This window comes from Brassica oleracea, chromosome C2, assembly GCF_000695525.1.
Source record: "Brassica oleracea var. oleracea cultivar TO1000 chromosome C2, BOL, whole genome shotgun sequence".
NCBI lineage: Eukaryota > Viridiplantae > Streptophyta > Magnoliopsida > Brassicales > Brassicaceae > Brassica > Brassica oleracea.
Window position 1 is genome coordinate 11074623 of NC_027749.1, and position 11134 is coordinate 11085756.

The 11134-nt window shown below is 36.2% G+C and overlaps 2 protein-coding genes and 1 pseudogene across 3 annotated transcripts in view; 2 read left to right on the plus strand and 1 right to left on the minus strand.

The window, feature by feature from the left end:
* Window positions 1-793, plus strand: part of LOC106327200 (TBC1 domain family member 15-like) — a 6965-nt gene extending 6172 nt beyond the window's left edge. For both annotated transcript variants that reach the window (XR_001267406.1, XM_013765282.1), the window contains exons 11-12: window positions 50-133; window positions 275-793. Coding sequence is in view for 1 of the 2 variants with exons in the window: in XM_013765282.1 (XP_013620736.1) it covers window positions 50-133; window positions 275-289 (99 nt within the window). In the remaining variant the exon portion in view is untranslated. The remainder of the gene's footprint in view (window positions 1-49; window positions 134-274) is intronic.
* LOC106327201 (thiamine thiazole synthase, chloroplastic-like) lies at window positions 643-3142 on the minus strand. The gene is made up of 3 exons (XM_013765283.1): window positions 2650-3142; window positions 1039-1527; window positions 643-962 (listed from the first exon to the last, which is right to left on the minus strand). The coding sequence occupies exons 1-3, from the start codon at window positions 3046-3048 to the stop codon at window positions 801-803; spliced, it is 1050 nt and encodes a 349-aa protein (XP_013620737.1). The 5' UTR covers window positions 3049-3142; the 3' UTR covers window positions 643-800.
* A 2558-nt stretch (window positions 3143-5700) lies between these two features.
* Window positions 5701-7245, plus strand: LOC106323428 (annotated as a pseudogene).
* Window positions 7246-11134: the final 3889 nt, after the last annotated feature.

Below are 11134 nucleotides of genomic sequence, written 5' to 3' on the forward strand. Positions count from 1 at the left end.
ATCTCTTTAAACAGCTTCCATTTTAGTAATCTGTGTGTGTTTTGATCAGATCTTAAACGACATAACCGGAAACTTGGATGCTAAAAAGGCATGTGCTGGTGCAATGAAGCTACACAAGAAGTATCTAAAAAAGGTTTTTAACTTTTAATCTTTTTCCTTCTCTCTTGTAATGTCACAAAGTTTCTACTGGGAAACTCTATTTGGGATTGTGTTTGATCCTTCTTGAGGTGTCTTTAAAAATCTCTTTAAATCGTTCTGCTTTGTGTTATTGCAGCAGGCCAAGAAATAGCACTGGAGAAGAGCCATGAGTAGCGTTTTTTGTATGTGTTTTTTTTTTACATACTGTATTTGATAACTCGCAAAATCTGGCGACGAAAAAATTTCAGAGACTTGGGAGACAACTTCAAAAGAAAGAAAAAAAACAGAGTCCTACACGCAACAACTTTTCGTTGTACGGTGTTCATACAAATCCATGTTGTAATATTTAATTTTAACAAACTATGATTACCTCTTGGGTTCTAAACTACACGCATACAAGTTTTCTACGAAACAGAACATGCATGCAAACAAGTACAGCAGACCAAAGCTAAGTGAGCTGCTTGTGCTAGGTAAAACCAATAGAGGATCGGAGAACAACGCACATTAAACCGAATAAACGTTTTTATTGAGAAGAAACAAAGACACCAGAAAAGTTCATAACATAAATAGTCACAAGTTTTTTAAAACACTCCCTTTATTGCAACTCCTTCCACATAAAGAAGTATCAAGGGAAATTTTCTTAGTTAAAAAAAAACTTGTCCTTAAGCATCTACGGTTTCAGCTGAATCAGCAGCTGCTAAGACAAGCTCCGGGCTTAGGTCTCCGACATAGGATCCATCAATAACATTGGGCTGTCCCAACGCTTTAAGAGCCAGATGTGCCGCCTTCTGTCCTGAGATCATCATAGCTCCGAACGTTGGTCCCTGCATCACATATTCATTCACTCAGTATATCATCCTACTATAAATGATTGATTCAAGGAAAGGGAAACAAACTCACCATTCTTGGTGCACCATCGATCTCAGCAACTTCCATACCGGTCACGATCATACCGGGTACAACCTCCCTAGTCAACCTCACAATCGCATCCTCAGCTGTGTTCATGTCAAGAGCTTTCATCCCAGGAACATGGTCGATCAACCCAATGCTCTTCAACCTCTTCACACCGGTGGCTCCAAAGGGACCGTCGTGACCGCACGAGCTCACGACAATCTTGGCCTCCATGACGTTAGGGTCCATGCAAGACTGTGTGTCGTGGTTCATCGACACAAGAGCCCAGTTAGTCACCACACCGCCGACTCTGTTCCCTTTCACGATCAGATCCTCAGCGGCGACAGCGTTGAAGAGCTTGACGTTGGGACGTGCCAAAAGCTTGCTCATGATGGTGGATGTGAAGAGAGCAGCGTGCTTGATCACAACGTAGTTGTCTTGCTCATCGTAGGGTACACCAATCTCGTCAAGGAACAAGTGAGCTGGTTTGCGCACAATCTGTTAAACACGAATATACAATAACTTCAGTCTACTTCACATGCAAACCAATGTATGTACTGAAACACAACATAAGAAGCTCTTAACACAGAGAAATCAGTTCGGATAAAACAAACCATGGGACAATCTGTCCAACACAAATATACACATAGGGACGGCCCTGAGATTTACGGGCTGTAGGCGGTTTTAAAAAATTCCAGCTAAAATTTTTTTTTGGTAAATTTGGAGGTTTAAAAAAAAATTTTAAGGGCTTTTTTCTATGTAATTTTTTTCAAATTTTTTAGAGGCCTAAGGCCAATGTTTCGTTAGGCTTTGCCCAGGACCGGCCATGTATACACATGGCCGGCTAACAAACGGTCTACCGTGTCCTTCAGTAACTTGATAGTTAGAGGGATCTAATATTTTTTATATATACATATTTTTATATTAAAAAGTTTAAATATTCACTAAATTTGGTTGAAAAAGGGGCCTAAAATTTTTTTTTGTACATTCTTTTTTTCATCACAAATTTGTTGATGATAAATAATTTTAAAATATATATGAAATTTAAAATAAACATAAATATTGAAAGCTTCCAGCCTAGAGTATAACAATATGAACATTGGCATGACCCTCGATATATTAATGGTTAGTATATACTACTCCCTCCTGTTTCACAATACTTGATGTTTTACCTCAATGCACAAAGATTAAGAAATTTATTTTTTTCTAAAAAGTAATTGTAAAAATATAATTTAAAAATCATTCAACCAATTACATAAATCAATTACATAAATGACTATAATAACTAATTGGCTACACAGTTTCCAATAAAGTTAAAAATAACATAAAAATATCAAAACATCGTAATTATCTATTATGAAACAACAAAAATCTTCTAAAATATCATCTATTATAAAACGGAGGGAATATATATCATTCAGTCCCAAATGATTTTAAAATATATATATGTTTAGTAATTGTTTAAGACTAATAATCTCAGAGCCGGTCTTGGCTTCCATGAACACAAATTAACTAAACCAAACCCTAGTAGTTCCTCAGTAGTGTGACATGCAAGTCAATCTAAATACTGAAACACGACATAACACTCTTAATACACAGAGAGTTTGGATAAAACAATACCATGGCGGAGAAAAGCTGACCACCGAGCCAAGCGCCACCTCCAGGACTGACAGACTGTTCAATGATTGCGACCTGAACGTTAGGGTTCTTGCTGATCTCATACGCGCATGATAGTCCAGCGGAGCCAGCACCAACGACGACGACGTCAGTCTCGGCGTAAGTGATCATATCAGTCATGTACCTCCTCGTCATCTCGCGAGACACGATGGACTCCTTGATGGGGTCGAAAGTGAAGGCGTTCAGATCGTAGCCAGCGGTGGCGCGGACGGAGAGGGAACGTGGTTTGAGACCGACGGAGACAGGTGCGGCGGAGGAGATGGATGAGCCATGGAAAGAGGAGTCGAAAAGACGCTGAGGCTTGGTGGAAGAGAGGGAGAGAGTAGAGGTGATGGACGCCATATTTGAGAGGTGTTTTAGGTTTTGAGTGACGGTGAAGATGATGGTGGTGAAGTGAAACTGTGGTGGCTGTTGAATATTTAAATTAGAAGATGAAGAAATATCTGGAGAGTGATGGCCACGTCAGAGATAAGGCATGAAGGGTCGTCGATTTTTTGTTTATTTTTTATATAAATGAAATTATTAATTTCTGCCATTAATGGAAACATTGGAAAGTAACGATCTCCTTCCTTCACGGTTCGAATTGAATGAAGGAAGTTTTGAAAATTTTCATGACTTTTGAAAAAATCAAAGTTTAGTGAGAAAGTTAACATACTTTATTTGTCTTTTTACCCGATTAAACCAAAAATATTTGCTTGTCTAAGAAAGAAACAAATCGTTTTGATATATGTAGTTTAAGAAACAATGAGATTCCTATATTTTGTATTAAAATTCAGTTTGTGGTAATAAAGAAATATCTCGAGACTTTTGTCTGGAAGTTTCTGTAACCATTTGCATTGATTGTGTGGTGACACGAACAACACCAGAAAGTGAGATATCTGTGTACGATAGATATGGATTTGTATTTTACTAGTGAAAAGATAGTTCACTATTATGGTGTCCGATAACAAAAAATTATTACTACTTTATTATATCAATATTTTGTATTTATGAGTTATGAGCGGCATGTTCTTTTTGGTCATAGAATCTTTTTTTCTTGTGGACCAAAATAAAATCTGCAATTCAAAGATTTCAAAATAAATTTGTAATCGAGAAACATTAGTACCTAAATCGTCACAATAAATTTGTATATAAATGTTTTTCTGCCTGAGATTGCGAACAAAATATGTATTTTATACTCTCTTTTGTTGGACAGTAAAAAAGAGTGCCACGAAACTTTACTGAAGGTTACCTTTTTAATATTATTCTCGTCTAAATACGTTTAAATGCAGATTTTTAATGGAATTTGATGCATTAGTGTTGATATGATCCCACACCCATGTTATACTCTCATTGGTAAGTCTTTTCCATGGGTTTTAGTGAAATGAAATTATACTTGTTGCATGCATGCCGTTCCTTTTCGAGATGCATCGGTGGATTTAGATCATTTGTTTCACTAAAGAAACCGATGAAACAATCTACCATCCATACAAACCGCATGTAACGAAAACATAATTAAAATTAATTCAAGAATAAGAAAAAAAAATCACAAGTGATCATTCAAAATCAAAAGAAAAGTAAACATAGTTTTAGATAGAAAGAAAATCAAATAAATGAAAGCATAAAACAAAAACTAAATCCTTAGCTGGCTTATAGCATTGTGAGTCTGTGACTCCTAACCAAATTAATAACTCACTAGTTCACATTTGTTTTAATGGAAAATTATCGTTGATTCCAGACCAATTATCTTCCAAGCTATTACATACTTGCAGGTTTTGTCTTTGTGCCTCTCTCTAAACCATACATTAGTGATTCGGTTGATGTGTGTGAGTAAAAATACAAAAAGGCTAGAATGTCTGGTGAACATGTTGTTATAAACACACAACTGTGTTTCTTTGTTTACTTAATTAGTACGTTCGGATCTTGAAGTATACTAGAAAGATAAAGGATAACTTAAGCTAACATGGACACATGGTCCATCTTTGTATTAGCTCGTGAAAGCCTGCCAAGTAATGTGAGTTAAATGTAACGCTGTCTTAGTTATTTTGGCATCAAGAGTTGAAGAGGTTTTTTTTCTTTTTTCTTTTTTTGCTAACTGAGTTGAAGAGGTTGATATAGCCCGAACAAGAAAACATAACCGGGACCATATTAAGAGGTTGATATAGCCCGAACAGTATGTAGCTTTAATATGTATATTAGTAAGGATTGTAGTTGGAATTCAAAATGGTATACCCCCACTTACCCACTCCAAAACAAAACAAAGTCGGATCGAGCATGCACGGTGTTGCAATGCGCGCCAGAGCCTCGTCTCGATTATCCACTTAACAACTTGCACACATTTTGAAACTTTCGTAACACCTATTAGTCCAAACAAAACTCTCATACCCATGAGCTCATACTGTCATACACCATCTCGTGCTCATTACACGTAAATGCCATGCAAAACTCTCTCTTCCATAAATAAACTATTTCACTTCACTTCATCACCATCACTCACCAAGAACCTCAAAAACTCACACAAAATGGCTAATTAGCTCTTTCTGGTTTTCGCAACTCTCTTGTAACGCCCCGTCTTCTCACGGCTAATGGGCCACCCACGCCTACTCTCTCGGTCTGTGGCCCCATCCCAGGGCCGGCTCAAGTTTGTATTGGGCCCCTGGGCAATTTGTTTTTAATGAATTACACATATATAAAAACAAAATTACGGGGCCCCTGCTATTTAAAAAAAAAATTGGGGCCCCTTGTCATTAAATTTATTTCATTTTAGAGTGGGCCCTGGGCCAGCGCACTGTTCGCCCTTCCCCTTGAGCCGGCGCTGCCCATCCCGTTCCAACGATCGGTGTATTAATTTTTCAAAGACCCAAAAATCTTGTTTACTGTGCAATCACCATATGACTTTTCCCCGTGCTTTGGCCTCACTCGCACAATATTGCAAATCATTTTCCGATAGGTCATCTATCCTTTCACTACTCCAGAACTCCAGCCAAGCACGCTTAACTCCAGAATTCTAAATGGATGTGTGACGGAAAAGGTAAGTCAATTTTGGTGACATAGATAGCCAAATCAATCCTCTTAAATTTTTCTATATATCAATGTTACAATTCATCTCCTCTCAAAGAACACAACGTCTTCATTGCGCCCCACAACAGATCTCAAGACGCCTCTCGGGTCAGAACCGAGATGGCTAACCAGCTCTGAAACCACTTGTAACGCCCCGTCCGCCCACGGCTAATAGGCCACCCACGCCCGCTCTCTCGGCCCGTGGACTCCATCCCGTTCCAACGGTTGGTGCATTAATTTTCCAAAGACCCGAAAGTCTTGTTTACTGGCCCTGCAGTCACCACATGATATTTTCCAGTGTTTTGGCCTCACTCGCACGGTATCGCAAATCACTTCACGATAGGTCACCCATCCTTCCACTATTTCAGTCCAAGCACACTTAACTCTAGAGTTCTAAATGGATGTGTGACGGAAAAAGTAAGCGCACTTTGGTGACATAGGTAGCCAAATCAATTCTTTTAAGTCTTTCCATATACCACAAACCGGGATGTTACAATTCACCCATCTCAAATAACAAAACGTCCTCGTTGCGCCCCACGACAAGTCTCAAGACGCCTTTCGGGTCAGAACCGAGATGGCTAACCAGCTCTGATACCACTTGTAACTCCCCGACCGCCCACAGCTAATGGGCCACCCACGCTCGCCTTCTCGTCCTGTGGGACCCATCATGTTCCAACGGTCGGTGCGTAAATTTTCCAAGGTCCGGAAGACTTATTTACTGACCCTGCAATCACCAGATGACCTTTCTCCGTACTTTGGCGTTACTCACATGGTATCGCGAATCACTTCCCGATATGTCAACCATCATTTCACTACTCCAGCCTAAGCACGCTTAACTCCTGAGTTCTGAATGGATGTGTGACGGAAAAGATAAGTCAACTTTGGTGACATAGGTAGTCAAATCAATCATCTTAAGTTTTTTCATATATCACAACTCGGGATGTTACAATTTACGACAAAACAGATGACATCAGCAACCAAATGGGTCCACAGCAAGGCAAGTGCTACCGAGAGTTTATACAGAAGCTAAAGAGGTTGCAAGCAATGGATCCGTAAACGAGCTCACTCTTAAGGTTGATCTTGAGAACGATGAGAACCGATGCCTCAGCCTCACCAGCCAGCTCTTAAAATGTGTTGTAATGGTACCAACTCTGACCCAGTGCTGAGAGTGCATTTGCACTAAGTCCACCATTTTTGTCCAATTTTCTTAAAGAAATCACATCTATAATACAAATAGTTGGGATCTTACTTTACAAATTTGATGAGTTTAGAAGTTTTTTAAATCAGCGCAGGGTCCAATTAATATTTGGGCCGGCCCAATGACCTACGACAAGTAGACAAGATGTGTGTGTCCGAAACAGGCGGCTCAAGCAAGTTAGTTTTCAGGAATGCATCAACCACAACAGGTGAGGCATATGTTTAGGACTGCTAAGAACTTGCCTAGCATCTGCAAAATCTCTGCAGTTAGATACGGGCCAGTTCAAGGCAACTCCTTACTAAAGATCACGAGGAGGACGAATTTTATAAGGCGTGTGCGTACACATGGTGGTTTTGTTCATGATAAATTAATAAACCGTCTCACTATTGTGGCGTGTACGTGTTTATATCATAAAATTTCTCTGTAATGTTTGAGTTTAGAGCTTCAGTGGCAATATTACACCTTGTAGTGTAATGTAACGTGCCATACTCCTTTAGTGAAGAGTTATCTCGGGTACTAATTAAGCATAAAACTCTCAGACTCTCATGTGTGTGTTCTAAGAAACTACTGATAACTATGATTTTGACCTAATACTTGGGACGTACCTGTACTGAATCAGGATAAAATTACATGACTTCTGTATTCGATTGAGAACTGGACATGGTTCTTGTTTACAACAGAAAACAAGAAACAGGGTAAGGTTGTGTCACGGAAGAGCACTAATACTATAATCTGTATATAAATTAAAATAGTCTTTCATCCAACAAACTATCCTACTAAGCAACTTCATGAAACTGACCAACTAGTAACTGTGAACTTACAAGAATCAGAAGCTAACCTTGGGGAGCATTTCAGCTATATCTTTCAGGTAAGCACAGCTTGATCTATAAGTGGCTTGGGATTGCGAAATTTAACCACAAGCAATCATGCTTAGACACAAGAAAAAAGATTCCTTCCTTCTCTTCATTCCAGATACATGAACACAAGACCCAAATCCTCTACATTATAATACATTTTAAACCTAAATTAATAGATATAATATTCTGTGAAATAATAGTGAGCTGAAGACTGTTGGCTGCTGAGCTGGACCAATAAATAGGAGATTGCAGTTAGAGCTTCTTGTATTGGTTGATTACTATAAAGGCCTTGACCATACTTTTCTTGTAGAGGATGGAAAGGTCATAGGTTAGGTGTGTGGGCAGTTTTAGGGTGGTGGTCTCGGGAAATCGAAGGCAACTTCAGAGAGCTTGTTTTGTGTCTTGAGATTGTGATCGGTTCCATAAGGAATAAAAGTGTACTTGGTTTCTTATCATCAACATAGAAAAACATGAAGTTAGAATCCTCCCTTTGAGCAACTGCCAACTCCACATTCTACAGTTATGATTCGTTACAAGAAAGTGCTTATACATCCTTAACCTAAGATATAATGTTTTATATGTGTAGCATGAAAATGCAGTCGTTCAAAAACATAATTGAGTCATATTTTGCTAGCTTTCCCAAACACTTGCTTGTTAAACTACGCTTTAAACACATTTTGATTCTTATCTCTCAGTACAATGTAAAGACTCAAGACTCACAGAATGGCAACATGCCACAGAACAAATGACCGGTCAGAATATCCAACACGAGCGCAAAAAAAGTTCAAAAGCAAATACCTATTAACATATATATACAAATTTCTTAATCTTATCCAGTAGAATAATTGAAGTTTTAATAGAATACGATACATTAAACACTTGCGTTCTCTTTCTTCTGTAAAGAAACAGCATCAGACTCTAAACTTCTCCCTCTGTGAAGCCCACAACATGGTGGTAGTCAATAATAAAAGAAAGAAACCAGAGATCTTCGGTGGTGGTTGCAAAAACTCAGATTCCTCTGGAGAAGATAAAAAAACCTAGAAATTCTTTCTTTTCGTTTTTTTTCAGTCTCACAACAACGCAAGATTCACATTTTCTTTTCACTTGGATGATAGACTTAGCCAATTTATTGGAGAACACACCTACATTGTTTAGTTTAACATGGAACGACCAGCAGATCCCCGAGACAAACAACAGATCTTACATGCTCCGAGATCTGTTGATGCTCCATGTTAAACAAAATAACGTAGGTATCATCTATCCAAGTGAAAAGAAATGAGAAACTTTTTAGAATTGAGTTGGAGTAAAGTGGAATAAAATAAAAAGGTGAAAATTGGATGAAAATAAATTGATTGAAAAGAAGATAGAGAAAAGAAAAATGCATTAAATGGTGTTACACTAGCAAAACTTAGCGTAAGAATTAGTGTATTTTTCTCTATTAAAACAATAACTAGAGTAAAAAGTAGAAAACAATATTTCACTTGATTGGTGAGTTTTAGTGAAACCTAGAGTGAAAAAAAAAAAAAAAAAAAAGAGAAACCTAGAGTTGCTGAGAAACTGAAAAATAAACAGTTGTGAAAACGGAAGAGAGTGTAAAACTCGTATACATCTACTTCGCTTTTGTACTGGCTATACGGCCCCGAGGAAGATTTCATCGTCAGCTCATGGAAAAATCTGACGCCATCAGAACACCACGCAGACTATATATCGTCAACATTATGACCATTTTATAGCTTGACGGAATATTCGAGGAAAGAAAGCTCCTTAGTGGGCCCTTAGATGGGCCTAGTCTTTTTGAACTCCAGTCTTTTAGTCAGCTTTCTGAGCTAATGGTATGTTTTACCTGGACCAGTCAAATTTGTATTAAACCAAGTTGAACCAAATTAGTTTATCTTAATTTTTAAACCAATAATCTAATTAAACAAAAATATAATGAAACTCTTCATCTAATAAAGTGTAGTAGCGCACGTCATGGGAAATAACAAAAGACTGGCGCTGGAGCACGTCGAACTAATTTTGGTGGATTTGATTGGTTTGTCACGTCAAATTCGGCTCTAAATCGACACTTAATTATATCAATTAATATATAGGTTTGTTTGGTGTAAATATCGGGTTAACCAACAAAACTTGGGCTGTGCTTGGTAATCCATCATTTAGTGAACAAAAAGAAGGAAAAGTGACTTTGAGTGTTTTTAAAAAAGGCTTTAAAAGCTTTTAGATCAATAAAGTCTAATTGCATAATTAGATTGCAATCGTAGAAATTTTACTGTATAATTTAGTCTTTAGAAAATTTTGATGATGCAACTAATCTATACTATATAAAAGTTGAGGCTATAAGCTATCGAGAGCGTACACATAGGATTTAAACGACCAATCGTAGTATGACAAATTATTATTTAAGTTTACTATTTTTTTAAAATGTTAATATTACCAAAAAAAATGTTTATTTCAAACTAAAATATAAATCAATATCGAATAAGGTAAATTTACAAAAATATAAATACTATATTAACTTAACATAATGTTTAATATTTTCGAAAATTAAAAAATAAATAACGAAAAGAATAATTAATTTAAAAATACAAGACTTTCAAATAAGTATAACTATATAAATCTAAATTTAAACTCATGATTTTCAAAGTTTAGGTTATATACTATTGAAAATATTCAAACTAACATATACTATATATAAGTTGATATTATAAATCATTGAGAATGTTCACATATTATTTTAAAGCACCAAAAATATACCAAATCGTTTTTCAATTTGGTATTTCTAAAAATGTTAATATTACGAAAATTTTTATTTCAAAATAAAATATAAATAATTATCAAATAAGTTAAACTTACAAAGTTAAAAACATCATGTACAAATCTATACTATATAAAATAAAGTTTCGAAAATTAACATAAAAATAACAAACAAATATAATAGTTAATTTAAAAATGCAATACTTTCAAACAATTATAACTATATAAAGCTAAAACACATGATTTACAAAGTTTAGGTTATATACTGCTGAAAATACTCAACAAAAATATGTACTATATGTAATTTGATGCAATGAATCATTGAGAATATCCACATATTATTTTAAAGCACCAAAATATGTCAAATTACCATTTTAATTATTATTTTAAAAATTTCAAGATTTTCAAAAAATGTTTATTTCAAAATAAAAAGGAAACTACTATTCAATTTAGTGAAAATGCAAAATTATTAAAGGAATCAATTTGATATATAATGTAAACCTTTGAAAGACCAACATAAAATCAACTAACAAAAAAAATCTTAAAGAATACAAGATTTTAAAATAATAAAAACAATATGAAT

What these genes read in the sequence shown, in the direction of transcription:
- LOC106327201 (XM_013765283.1), bottom strand. Translation starts at nt 3,048, where the DNA reads ATGGCGTCCATCACCTCTACTCTCTCCCTCTCTTCCACCAAGCCTCAG. An exon ending in GTCAGCTTTTCTCCGCCATG is followed by an intron (nt 1,528 to 2,649) that starts GTATTGTTTTAT and finishes CGTGTTTAACAG; the next exon opens with ATTGTGCGCAAACCAGCTCA. An exon ending in TCGATGGTGCACCAAGAATG is followed by an intron (nt 963 to 1,038) that starts GTGAGTTTGTTT and finishes TATGTGATGCAG; the next exon opens with GGACCAACGTTCGGAGCTAT.